This window comes from Bombina bombina, chromosome 2 (genome assembly GCF_027579735.1).
Source record: "Bombina bombina isolate aBomBom1 chromosome 2, aBomBom1.pri, whole genome shotgun sequence".
NCBI classification, from domain to species: Eukaryota; Metazoa; Chordata; class Amphibia; order Anura; family Bombinatoridae; genus Bombina; species Bombina bombina.
The window spans coordinates 1,038,525,601-1,038,539,789 of NC_069500.1; the positions used below are offsets into that span (position 1 = coordinate 1,038,525,601).

Sequence of the window (14,189 nt, forward strand, 5' to 3'; positions counted from 1 at the left end):
AATTTATTCAACCTGTCACCTAAAAAAATACACTACTTCCAGCGGTAAAATAGCGCAAATCTTTACGTTAACTGTACCTTTTTAAGGGAAGTAGGAAACGACACTTTAGGACAGTAGATCGTCCCTTTAACCCAATACTTAATGAAAGAAATAGCGTTGTCCGCTCCAATTGATTAATTTACATTGCTAAATAAACTCTATTCCTTGACTCCCCAGAAATACAGCGGAACACATCGCACCAAGACAACACACACCAGCGAAAACTTGCTAGTAGCTACATGATTACGTCAGCACGCTTCCATACGTTGCCTTGTGCGTCACGTGACTGTAACGGGCGGAATTTTCAAATAACAACTGCAGGAGCCGCGGAAATGGAAGCGGGGCCCGCGAGCCCGTCAAGTTATCGGGATCTCGTTATAGCCGCCACAACAGCCCTGGTGTCCGCTGTGATTTCGTGGCGCGCTGTTTTGCGACGATGAAGCGCGAAAAGTGGAGAGAGAAGAAATATGGCGAGCAGCATCGGGGAAAGGAGGGAGGTGCGTCATAGCCACACACTGATGTAGTATGATAGGGATGTGAGGGCTTCTGTGGCCGTGTAGAGCTAATATACCACCAGGACGTGCTGCGGCTCTATGCCATAAGTTGCAGTCCATCTATAACTTAGAACATGTTAAACTAGAACTGACATCTAACAAGTTTGATAGTGAATAAGTTCGCTGTACTGTATGAAAACTCATCTATCTCGCGTTTTGTCCATTTGATATGTGTATGAGCAATAGCTCGAACATGACTTGTACAGCCTGTCATATGGTGTTTTATGAGACCCAGTGCGCATGCTTAGAAACTTGTATCGGCTGCCCTGCCAGATTTGCTCCGTGTGTGCTGTTTACACACTCTACGCATGCGCATAACTATTAAAGCTCCCTCCCCTGTCATGTTGTGGATGCTGTTTGGTTGTCATGTTGCTGTCAGTTAGAGCAGCGGGAATCAAACCGGGATGCTGTGTCAAATTCCTATGTGTGTATGTGAGCATCTGCTCATCAGTGTGCATGCTGAGTTGTTCACTGTTTCGTTGGAGTCATGTTGGAGAGGGTGCTCACTTTCCTCTTCCCAAACCTAACCTCCTCTAAGGGCAAGTCCCCTAATGCAGGAGATGAAAAAAATGAGGCTGGGGAAGACTGCATGTCTAGGCTGGCAGGGGAGAACAATATAGAGGTATGGTGGGAATTGAACAGTATTTGTTACATAGTGCACTTTGTACTAAAGTAATGTTGTGTAAATGTTAGTTTACCTCTAATGCAAGTTATGCAATCACAAGCCCTAGCTATATGGATGTGTGTGATTGTTTTATGCATGTATAGGAATGTGTGTTATGGACTTGGTTCTGCAGTCATAGATCAGTGTTTCCTATATTTTTTTGTGCTTCTTTGGATTAATGTACTTTAACCTTCTGTTTTTATAATGCTGCTTAATTAATTTCATTATCAAAATTATTTACTGTTAAGGAGATGTGGCCATAATTAAAACGTGCATAAACCTTTAGAAAGAAAATGTACATATTGTCCATATATTTGCAGTTGGGCTAGAAATGTCATTCATTTTTTTTTAGAAGATTTTTTTTGTTGTTCTAGGACTTCAAGGTCCTCAACCTCCTTGGAAAAGGCTCATTTGCCTGTGTTTACAAGGCACAGTCTATCAATACTGGCATCGAAGTGGCTATAAAAATGGTAAGTCTAAGGTTAAACAGCATTGTAAATTGTACGGAGTGTGAAATCTATTAATAGCCATTTTGTTACAGAATGTCAAGTAATAGGAATTACATTTTTTAAGAGATTAAGACCATACTAAATGCTTTTATTTTTTTAACATTTTAGATCGACAAAAAAGCCATGCAGAAGGTTGGGATGGTACAGAGGGTCAGGAACGAGGTAGAGATACATTGCCAACTAAAACATCCATCTATTTTGGAGGTAAGTGGATGGTTTTGTATATTGTGTAATATTCAATCATTTAATATTCTTCTGAAAAAGTCTTACACTTTTTTTTTTTTTTTTCTTTAGCTCTACAACTACTTTGAAGACAGTAATTATGTATACCTCATACTAGAAATGTGCCATAATGGGGAAATGAACAGGTTTTTAAAACACAGAAAGAAACCATTCTCTGAAGAAGAAGGTGAGTTGGAATTTATATTTTTCTGCAGACTGCCTAAATAATCAATATACTACAGTAGGACATTTTCCATAAAATATAGCACTGTGATTAGAAGGTCAGTAAAGTAAAAAATTAAACTTTCATGATTCAGAGCATACCATTTTAAACAACTTTCTAATTTATTTCTATAATCTGATTTAAAAAAAAATCTGTTCTTTTGATATCCTTTGTGAAAAGTCAACTTCAGAACGGCAATATACTACTGGGAGCTAGCTCAGCACATTAGATGAGACAATGACAAGTCATATAAGTGAAGCCACCAATCGCCTGCTAGCCCTTCAGCAAGGCATACCAAGCGAACAAAGCAAATTTGAAAATAGAAGTAAATTGGGAAGGAAGATGTTTATCTGAATCATTAAAGTTTTTAATTTTGACTTTAAAGTGTATGTTTTCAGCATTATTTGCTTGATTAATTTGTGTTCCATATTTTAACTTTCAATAAACTAATAATTAAAGTGTAGTGAATTTAGTTCTTAATTATCGTTTGTTAGTCCATTAATGTATTTTGATCATTTTTGCATTATTTTCACATTTTAATAGCGCGACATTTCATGCACCAGATAGTCACAGGAATGCTGTATCTTCACTCTCATGGTATTCTGCACCGGGACCTCACTCTTTCCAACCTTCTGCTCTCAAATGACATGAATATTAAAATTGCAGATTTTGGGTTAGCCACTCAATTGAAAATGCCCAATGAGAAACATTTTACGATGTGTGGCACACCAAACTACATTTCCCCAGAAATTGCTACTAGGAGTCCCCATGGGCTGGAGTCTGATGTCTGGTCTTTGGGTTGTATGTTGTATACTTTCCTTGTGGGGCATCCACCATTTGATACAGATACAGTAAAGAACACACTAAATAAAATAGTACTGGCAGACTATGAAATGCCAAATTTTATGTCAAGGGAGGCCAAAGAACTTATTTGCCAGTTACTACGTAAAAACCCAGCTGATAGGTTGAGTCTTTCTTCTGTGCTAGACCATCCATTCATGACTGGGTTTTCTTCTGCAAGAAGCAAAGATATGAGAGCTCTTGAAGACTCAATGGATAGTGGACATGATACCATCTCCACAGGCTTCACTGGATCTTCTGGAGTTAGTATCAGTGGACGTTTTCAGGACAAAAGACCTTTCTGTGCAGCTCCACTCCCCAACAGAATTAATGTCTTGCAGCTCAAGGATAATCACCCTAATGATAACACATTTATGGATCGAGGTAACTTTCATAATCGCCCCAGGAATGAGAATGAATTTTCTGAGGCCAGAGGAAGGAAAGCTATCGTTAGAGAAGATAGGCCACATTCCCGTTACCTTCGAAGGGCTCATTCCTCTGACAGATCAGGAAGCTCTCATACTCAATCAAATGGTTTCGCCCAAAGATGCCAGTCTGTAGAAACCCTTGCAAAGCCCATCCAGACAACAGGTTACAGAAATGCTAATGCTTCTCCTTCAAATAGCTATGGAGATATTCCTCAGTTGTTCACAGACAAAGCTTCACATGGGTCACATTCCTTAGACAGACAGACTTCTCCTCCAGTAAAAGAAAAAACAAAGTAAGTATTTTTTTTATTTTTTTTTTTAAATTATAATTTTACATATTTTAATGAGGAGCACCCTATTGGTTATCAGTAGTTTTAGGACTTTAGTGTTAAATGTGTACATAAAAAATTATAATACACTGTATTTTATAGCGTGTATCAGTGGTTTTCAAATTCTTTGCTTTGTGACAGTGTGTACATGATGACTTGCTTGTAGCGTCCCTGATTTATTTTTCTCTTGTTTCGATTTATCGAATCCAAAAATATCTGTTAATCTGTATGTAGAAAAAAAGCCAGATCTAGAAAAGACAGAGATACCATGATCTATAATTTGAGTGTACAGTGTTGTTCACCTGTCTCCTGAAAATATTAAAATAGTCTCGTTAGCATTCTGTATGTACCATTTGTGTTAAGTGTTCATTTAATTTGTGACTGGTTCCATGGAGATTAACAAGACATCCTGTAATTGATCCTTTGGGAATACTGTTCCTTTCCTTCATATCTTTCAAAGCTCATGAGCAATTAAATTCCCCTTGTATTTTTTTAATGACAAGATTATATATAAAACATCTGTTATCTTGTGAAAGTGATCTCCAACGTCCTTATTATAAGAGCATTTAGCAAGACATGCTCAGAAAGATGTCATTCCATTCCTGCAGGGTCTTCTGTAACTATGCACACAGGTACTTTATTAATGTTCTTTCTAAGGTGTTTTTTTTTTTTTTTTTGTTGAAAAATGTATGCTGTACAAGAATGTGCTAGTTTTATACCAATTACAAACGACTTGAACTAAAGTCAGGGAATAGTAACTGGTATGATAGATATGATATAGTCCCAGACAAGTTAAAAAAAATACTTTTAGTGATGTAGAAATTAGTAGCCAAGAGTGTGTTTGTTTGTTTCCTGGGCAAGTAAAAAAATTAGATTAAATTGATTTTTGTTACATATCGTTACAAACTATTTTGCTTTAAACTGGACTTCATAGAAACTTTATAGCTAGAATACCTAAACTATTTCAGTCCAGTGAATGGGACTGTTGTTGAGAATAATTATTATTCAGTTGTGGGGATGTTTTTTGTTTGTTTTGTATGTTTTAGGAACATAACAAAAATTCTGTTTGTGCCTCTCTAAACTAATATAAAATTTATAGGGCTTGACACATATAATAAAACACCAAATTTATTATCTTATCTGCTGTAAGTTCATTGGTGTCTGTGACTAGTGGACATTTCCAGCAGTGTAAATATCTATGTATGAAATTTGGTGTCTCCTATATTTCATAGAAACTCTTCAACGCCTGAACCTAAAAAACAAACAACCCTCCCACAAATATTTTAATAATACTGAATGTGTGAGAAATTGCTACAGACAAGTGAAACAGATTACTTTTTATTCTTTAACCCCGAACTAGTAAACTAAAAAGATTTATCACTCTCACACCCAAACTTATATAGAACCAAAATGAAAATTATAGTGTCTTTCTGGTTCCTGTAGTGTGTTGCTGTTGCATTCTGTTTTACTCTACTGTATTTATGGTTATGTTTTTTTTTACATTGTAGGGCTGCAACTACTAATCGATATAATCTATTATAAAAAATAGTTGTCAGCGAATCTCATAATCGATTAGTTGGTTTGCAATTGGTTGGTCTCTACAATGCACCAGCTGCTTCACTCCAATGAGCTACTGCACATGGTATTATTGCATTTTATGGTTTATGCTCTTAGCATAAATGAGGTCTATAGGTGTTTACTTTTCACTTTTTCAGGACAGTATACGTTTACAACTACTCCTGGCTTATGTGCAACCCAGAAATTAAATAGGAGTCATCATCTGTATTAAATCAGGTGATTTGGGACTATGTGTTGCATGATATAGTGAAAAGCTTGTTATCTACACTTAGTCCTCGATTGATGGGATGTGTTCATTTTGAAATGATGTGCACCATTATCTGTTTGCACAATTATTAGCAGATTGCTTACTATTGCTGATTATTTGTACTGTATAGATAAATGTGTAAGGCTTTGTTCTGTTATTGATACATAGTCCTTAGTGCTTTTGACTCTATATATATATATATATATATATATATATATATATATATATATATATATATATATATATATATATATATATATATATATATATATATATATATATATATATATATTGAGATCGCACTCTAAGGACTTAATCCAAAACCACCTCAGTGGTATTTAATTAGCTGTAACGTTTCGGGGTCTCCCCCTTTGTCAAACATGTTTGACAAAAGGGGAGACCCTGAAACGTTACAGCAAATTAAATACCACTGAGGTGGTTTTGGATTAAGTCCTTAGAGTGCGGTCTCAATTTATTGCTTATTTATGTATTTATGCACTGCACCGGGGCAGAAAAAGTTTGACATGTGAGTGCTTGGTGATTAAGTCTGATATATATAATATATTCTCTTTAATTGTAATATGTACAAAATTCAACCTCGAAGTATATATCTGTTATTTTAAGAGCATACTAGATATTTTTTTTCCCTAACCTTTTAGCTGGTTATTTACCATTGCATATAGATATTCAAGATATTTTTATGTTAGAATGTAGTCCAGGCTTACTTTGTTAACAAAGATAAATATCCCACCGTGGTGAAATTTGGCAAAACCCTACTTATGCATCTCAGACAGGGGGGGAGAAGGGATGCTTTTAGTTAAAATATAACCTTTATTAGGATGATTAAAACAAAATAAACAACTCTAAAAACACAGGGAGATTGAAGGTCGGGAGTATCAGTGTAGAAAGTTACTTAAAGGGACACTGAACCCAAAAAATTATTTTGTGATTCAGATAGAGCATGCAATTTTAAGCAACTTTCTAATTGACTCCTATTATCAAATTGCCTTCATTCTCTTGGTATCTTTATTTGATACGCAAGAATGTAAGTTTAGATGCCGGCCCATTTTTGGTGAACTAACTGGGTTGCTCTTGCCGATTGGTGGATAAATTCACCCACCAATAAACAAGTGCTTTCCATGGTTCTGAACCAAAAAAAATAGCTTAGATGCCTTCTTTTTCAAATAAAGATAGCAAGAGAACGAAGAAAAAATGATAATAGGAGTAAATTAGAAAGTTGCTTAAAATTGCATGCTCTATCTGAATCACGAAAGAAAAAATTTGGGTTCAGTGTCCCTTTAATGGTGAATAAAGTGTCGGCTTATAGCTGTAGGTGATTATATAACTTGGGTTAACTGTATCATGACCCTTCAGTTGACAGTACTGTTACTTTAATATCAAAGGCACAACATAAGTGCATTTACACTCGCTACAGTTACTAAAGTAGTGTTTATAATACCTCCTAATGTAGAATTGCTATGCTTGACGGCTTAAAGGGGAACTGAACCCAATTTTTTTTCTTTTGTGATTCAGATAGAGCATGCAACTTTCTAATTTACTCCTATTATCAGTTTGTCTTTGTTCTTGCTATCTTTATTTGAAAAAGGCATCTAAGTTTTTTTTTTTTTTTTTTTTTTGGTTCAGAACTCTGGAAAGTACCTTTTTATTGGTGGATGAATTTATCCACCAATCGGCAAGAACAACCCAGGTTGTTCAGCAAAAATGGGCCGGCATCTAATCTTACATTCTTGCATTTCAAATAAAGATACCAAGAGAATGAAGAAAATTTGGTAATAGGAGTAAATTAGAAAGTTGCTTAAAATGTCATGCTCTATCTAAATCACAAAAGAAAATAATTGGGTTCAGTGTCCCTTTAATACTTCATATATTCGAAGGATACTCGGTTCATAGCCAGTATCTATATTGGAGATTCTAATATTGTATTGTATTAACTTTATCAAGTCTATATAGGAAAATATAAACAACTGTCGGTAATCATGATATTCCTTTTGTCACGTGATTAGTATCGCTGAGTATTCTAGTAGTTTAATATGAGTTTAGCTTAGCTGATCAGATATCTTATATATATTGCCTTAGATATCCAACTTGGAATAAATTACCAGGCTAGCGTTTCTGTATATGATCAAATTGCTTACACTCACTATATTTAGGATTGCACAATACCTGAGAACATTGTGGTTCTCGAGTTTCTAAACAGTAATAAATTACTGGGTTGGCATTTGTATGAGTGTTCAAGATGTTAGTGCTTATATCTGCATTTAAATAATATCTGAAAAGCTATTATTGCCGTAAGTATCTAACGGGTAGTATATTACTAGACTTGTATTTATCGACGTGTTCAAATTACATGCGCTTATATTCGTGGCATGTTATAGATTTTTAAATAATATCTAAAACACTTGTTTCCATAAGTGTCTAATATATAGTGGATTGCTGGATTCGCATATCTATCCGTATTCAGAATACATGTGCTTAAATCCGCTGCATGTTTATGGATTTTAATACTCAGGCCACTAATGTTGCTTTAGATGTCTAATAGGTAGTAGATAACTGGGCTTACGTTTTATATACACATGCGCTTACATCCGCAGCATGTAAATATGAGACCTTATCTAAAATACAGGTTACAAAGTATGCCTTTATGCGTTTATGTTAGTGACACAAGTTTACCGTTTCAGGCTAATTCCCCAGTTATGCACCTTTTAGAGGATACTTAAGCTTGGCATATAGTTTATCACAGTCTGCTTGTACATCTTCATTTGTAATTCTCCTCAATTTGTATCAAGATACAAATGAGACTAAATTGTAGTTAGCACAACTATATATGTACAATATCATTAATTATTCTCAACCATTATGCAATAATATTTCTGCATAGTGTGTCTATGCTTCACCTCCCAACGATATCTTGGAAGCATTTAACCCGGTGTGCGTTAAAGGAGTTAAATCCGGTTTTTATTACATACTAATCAGCTGTTGGCTTTAAAATAAATTATAAGTGATCTATCACGCGCAAACATCCGCAGCTTTAATCACTGAAGTTCTATTTAAAAACCGCTTCTAATCACTTGACAAAAGGAGTATCATATGATTACCGACAGTTGTTTATATTTTTCTATATAGACTTGCTACAGTTGACTATACCAGGGGTCGTCAACCTTTCGGACCTCAGGGACCACTAAACTCACAATTTTGAATCCCATGGACCACTAACATGATTTTTTCTCCTGTTAAGTGTAGTCAGTCCACGGGTCATCCATTACTTATGGGATTATATCTCCTCCCTAACAGGAAGTGCAAGAGGATCACCCAAGCAGAGCTGCTATATAGCTCCTCCCCTCTTCGTCATATCCAGTCATTCTCTTGCACCGAACTATAGATAGGACGTGTGAGAGGACTGTGGTGTGTTAAACTTAGTTTTTATTTCTTCAATCAAAAGTTTGTTATTTTAAACGGCACCGGAGTGTGTTGTTTCTTCTCAGGCAGCATTAGAAGAAGAATCTACCTGAGTTTGTCTATGATCTTAGCGGTCGTAACTAAGATCCACTTGCTGTTCTCGGCCATTCTGAGGAGTGAGGTAACTTCAGAACAGGGGATAGCATGCAGGGCCCACCTGCAAGGAGGTATGTGCAGTAAATTATTTTCTAAGGAATGGAATTGACTGAGAAAATACTGCTAATACCGATGTAATGTAAGTGCGGCCTTAAATGCAGTAGTAGCGACTGGTATCAGGCTGATATGTATGTATGTATGTATGTATACTCTGAGGTATTTCTGGGGAATGGAATTTCACTAAGAAACTACTGTCTATATTAAAGTTTTATATTTGAGCCTGCACTGCAGTGAAAGCGACTAGCAGCAGGCTTATTAATAACACTTCATAATTTTCATTTTTAAAACGTTTACTGGCATGTTAATCGTTTTTTCTGAGGTACTTGGTGATAAAACTTTATGGGCATGATTTTTACCACATGGCTGTCGTTTGTTTCTGAATAAAAACAGTTTACTGAGCTTCCCCACTGTTGTAATATGAGTGGGAGGGGCCTATTTTAGCGCTTTATTGCGCAGTAAAAATTTAGTCACAGTCTTCCTATTTCTTCCTCCATGATCCAGGACGTCTCTACAGAGCCCAGGGGTCTCCAAAACTAGTTTTGAGGGAGGTAATCAGTCACAGCAGATCTGTGACAGTGTGTTTGACTGTGATAAAAAAAAACAAAAAAAAAACGTTTATTTCAACTGTTATCCGTTTTGGGTATTAAGGGGTTAATCATCCTTTTGCTTGTGGGTGCAATTCTCTGCTAACTTTATACATTTTCTGTTAAAATTTGGTTGTTTTAACATATTTGGTTCATCGTTAATTCAACTGTCACATTTTTATGTTTCTTAAAGGCGCAGTAGCGTTTTTTTATATAGCTTGTAAATTTATTTAAAGGTTTTTTTCCAAGCTTGCTAGTGTTATTGCTAGTCTGTTTAAACATGTCTGACACAGATGAAGCTGTTTGTTCACTATGTTTAAAGACCAATGTGGAGCCCAATAGAAATTTGTGCACTCAATGTATAGATGTTACTTTGAATAAAAGTCAAACTTTATATGTGAAAAATATATCACCAGACAACGAGGGGGAAGTTATGCCGACTAACTCTCCTCACGTGTCAGTACCTTCGCCTCCCGCTCAGGAGGTGCGTGATATTGTGGCGCCAAGTTCATCAGGGCGGCCCATACAAATCACTTTGCAAGACATGGCTAATGTTATGACTGAAGTACTATCTAAATTGCCAGAATTTAGGGGTAAACGCGATCACTCTGGAATAAGAACAGAGTGCGCTGATAATAATAGAGCCATGTCTGATACTGCGTCACAATTTGCAGAACATGAGGACGGAGAGCTTCATTCTGTGGGTGACGGATCTGATCCAAGTAAACTGGATTCAGACATTTCAAATTTTAAATTTAAGCTTGAGAACCTCCGTGTATTACTAGGGGAGGTTTTAGCGGCTCTGAATGATTGTAACACGGTTGCAATTCCAGAGAAAGTATGTAGGCTGGATAAATATTTTGCGGTACCGGCGTGTACTGACGTTTTTCCTATACCTAAAAGGCTTACAGAAATTGTTAACAAGGAGTGGGATAGACCCGGTGTGCCTTTTTCACCCCCTCCTATATTTAGAAAAATGTTTCCAATAGACGCCACCACACGGGAGCTATGGCAGACGGTCCCTAAGGTGGAGGGAGCAGTTTCTACTCTGGCTAAGCGCACCACTATCCCGGTGGAGGATAGCTGTGCTTTTTCAGATCCAATGGATAAAAAGTTAGAGGGTTACCTTAAGAAAATGTTTGTTCAGCAAGGTTTTATATTACAACCCCTTGCATGCATTGCGCCTGTCACTGCTGCGGCGGCATTCTGGTTTGAGTCTCTGGAAGAGACCCTTAGCACAGCTCCATTGGATGAGATTATGAACAAGCTTAAAGCCCTTAAGCTAGCTAATTCATTTATTTCTGATGCCGTAGTACACTTAACCAAACTTACGGCTAAGAACTCCGGATTCGCCATTCAAGCGCGTAGAGCGCTGTGGCTTAAATCCTGGTCAGCTGATGTGACTTCTAAATCTAAATTGCTTAATATTCCTTTCAAAGGGCAGACATTATTCGGGGCCCGGTTTGAAAGAAATTATCGCTGACATTACTGGAGGTAAGGGCCATGCCCTGCCTCAAGACAGGGCCAAACCAAAGGCTAAACAGTCTAATTTTCGTGCCTTTCGTAACTTCAAGGCAGGAGCAGCATCAACTTCCTCCGCTCCAAGACAGGAAGGAACTGTTGCTCGCTACAGACAGGGCTGGAAACCTAACCAGTCCTGGAACAAGGGCAAGCAGGCCAGAAAACCTGCTGCTGCCCCTAAGACAGCATGAAGTGAGGGCCCCCGATCCAGAAACGGATCTAGTGGGGGGCAGACTTTCTCTCTTCGCCCAGGCTTGGGCAAGAGATGTCCAGGATCCCTGGGCGTTGGAGATCATATCTCAGGGATATCTTCTGGACTTCAAAGCTTCTCCTCCACAAGGGAGATTTCATCTTTCAAGGTTATCAGCAAACCAGATAAAGAAAGAGGCGTTTCTACGCTGTGTACAAGACCTCTTACTAATGGGAGTGATCCACCCAGTTCCGCGGTCGGAACACGGACAAGGATTCTATTCAAATCTGTTTGTGGTTCCCAAAAAAGAGGGAACCTTCAGACCAATCTTGGACTTAAAGATCCTAAACAAATTCCTAAGAGTTCCATCGTTCAAAATGGAAACTATTCGAACCATCTTACCCATGATCCAAGAGGGTCAGTACATGACCACAGTGGATTTAAAGGATGCCTACCTTCACATACCGATTCACAAGGATCATTACCGGTATCTAAGATTTGCCTTCCTAAACAGGCATTACCAGTTTGTAGCTCTTCCCTTCGGTTTAGCTACGGCTCCAAGAATCTTTACAAAGGTTCTGGGCTCTCTTCTGGCGGTACTAAGACCGCAAGGCATAGCGGTAGCTCCGTACCTAGACGACATTCTGTTACAAGCGTCAAGTTTCCAAACTGCCAAGTCTCATACAGAGTTAGTTCTGGCATTTCTAAGGTCGCATGGGTGGAAGGTGAACGTAGAAAAAGAGTTCTCTATTGCCACTCACAAGAGTTCCCTTCTTAGGGACTCTTATAGATTCTGTAGAAATGAAAATTTACCAGACGGAGGACAGGTTATCAAAACTTCTAAATGCTTGCCGTGTCCTTCATTCCATTCAACACCCGTCAGTGGCTCAGTGCATGGAGGTAATCGGCTTAATGGTAGCGGCAATGGACATAGTACCTTTTGCGCGCCTGCATCTCAGACCGCTGCAATTGTGCATGCTAAGTCAGTGGAATGGGGATTACTCAGATTTGTCCCCTCTGCTAAATCTGGATTAAGAGACCAGAGATTCTCTTCTATGGTGGCTTTCTCGGCCACATCTGTCCAAGGGGATGCCCTTCCGCAGGCCAGATTGGACGATTGTAACAACAGACGCCAGCCTTCTAGGTTGGGGCGCCGTCTGGAATTCCCTGAAGGCTCAGGGATCATGGACTCAAGAGGAGAGACTCCTTCCAATAAACATTCTGGAATTAAGAGCAATTTTCAATGCTCTTCTGGCTTGGCCTCAGTTAGCAACTTTGAGGTTCATCAGGTTTCAGTCGGACAACATCACGACTGTGGCTTACATCAACCATCAAGGAGGAACAAGGAGTTCCCTAGCGATGATGGAAGTCTCAAAGATAATTCGCTGGGCAGAGTCTCACTCTTGCCACCTGTCAGCGATCCACATCCCAGGCGTGGAGAACTGGGAGGCGGATTTTCTAAGTCGCCAGACCTTTCATCCGGGGGAGTGGGAACTTCATCCGGAGGTGTTTGCCCAACTGCTTCATCATTGGGGCAAACCAGATCTGGATCTCATGGCGTCTCGCCAGAACGCCAAGCTTCCTTGTTACGGATCCAGGTCCAGGGACCCGGGAGCGGTACTGATAGATGCTCTGACAGCACCTTGGGTCTTCAACATGGCTTATGTGTTTCCACCCTTCCCGATGCTTCCTCGATTGATTGCCAGGATCAAACAAGAGAGAGCACCGATGATTCTAATAGCGCCTGCGTGGCCACGCAGGACCTGGTATGCAGATCTAGTGGACATGTCGTCCTGTCCACCATGGTCTCTGCCTCTGAGACAGGACCTTCTGATTCAGGGTCCTTTCAAACATCCAAATCTAATTTCTCTGAGGCTGACTGCATGGAGATTGAACGCTTGATTCTATCAAAGCGGGGATTCTCGGAGTCAGTGATTGATACCTTAATACAGGCTAGGAAACCTGTTACCAGGAAAATTTACCATAAAATATGGCGTAAATACTTATATTGGTGCGAATCCAAGAGTTACTCATGGAGTAAGGTTAGGATTCCTAGGATATTGTCTTTTCTACAAGAAGGTTTAGAAAAGGGTTTATCTGCTAGTTCGTTAAAGGGACAGATTTCAGCTCTGTCTATCCTTTTACACAAACGTCTGGCAGAAGTTCCAGACGTTCAGGCTTTTTGTCAGGCTTTGGCTAGGATTAAGCCTGTGTTTAAAACTTGCTCCGCCGTGGAGCTTAAACTTAGTTCTTAATGTTCTGCAAGGTGTTCCGTTTGAACCCCTTCATTCCATTGATATCAAGCTGTTATCTTGGAAAGTTCTGTTTTTAATGGCTATTTCCTCGGCTCGAAGAGTCTCTGAGTTATCGGCCTTACATTGTGATTCTCCTTATCTGATTTTTCATTCAGACAAGGTAGTTCTGCGTACTAAACCTGGGTTCTTACCTAAGGTAGTCACTAACAAGAATATCAATCAAGAGATTGTTATTCCATCATTGTGCCCTAACCCTTCTTCAAAGAAGGAACGACTTCTGCACAATCTGGACGTCGTCCGTGCCCTGAAATTTTATTTGCAGGCAACTAAAGATTTTCGTCAAACTTCTTCCCTGTTTGTCGTTTATTCTGGA

The 14,189-nt window shown here is 38.6% G+C and overlaps 1 protein-coding gene across 2 annotated transcripts in view; it reads left to right on the plus strand.

Annotated features, from left to right (window-relative positions):
- The first annotated feature begins 321 nt into the window (after positions 1–321).
- The window catches only part of PLK4 (polo like kinase 4), a 38,598-nt gene continuing 24,730 nt past the window's right edge, over positions 322–14,189 (plus strand). The window contains exons 1-5 of one of the 2 annotated variants that reach the window (XM_053703640.1): positions 322–536; positions 1,632–1,727; positions 1,875–1,970; positions 2,061–2,175; positions 2,755–3,772. In XM_053703640.1, coding sequence (XP_053559615.1) covers positions 507–536; positions 1,632–1,727; positions 1,875–1,970; positions 2,061–2,175; positions 2,755–3,772 — 1,355 coding nt within the window. In that variant the 5' untranslated portion in view covers positions 322–506. Of the gene's footprint in view, positions 537–1,065; positions 1,216–1,631; positions 1,728–1,874; positions 1,971–2,060; positions 2,176–2,754; positions 3,773–14,189 lie in introns of those variants that run through there. The other variant, XM_053703639.1, reaches the window with a different exon arrangement.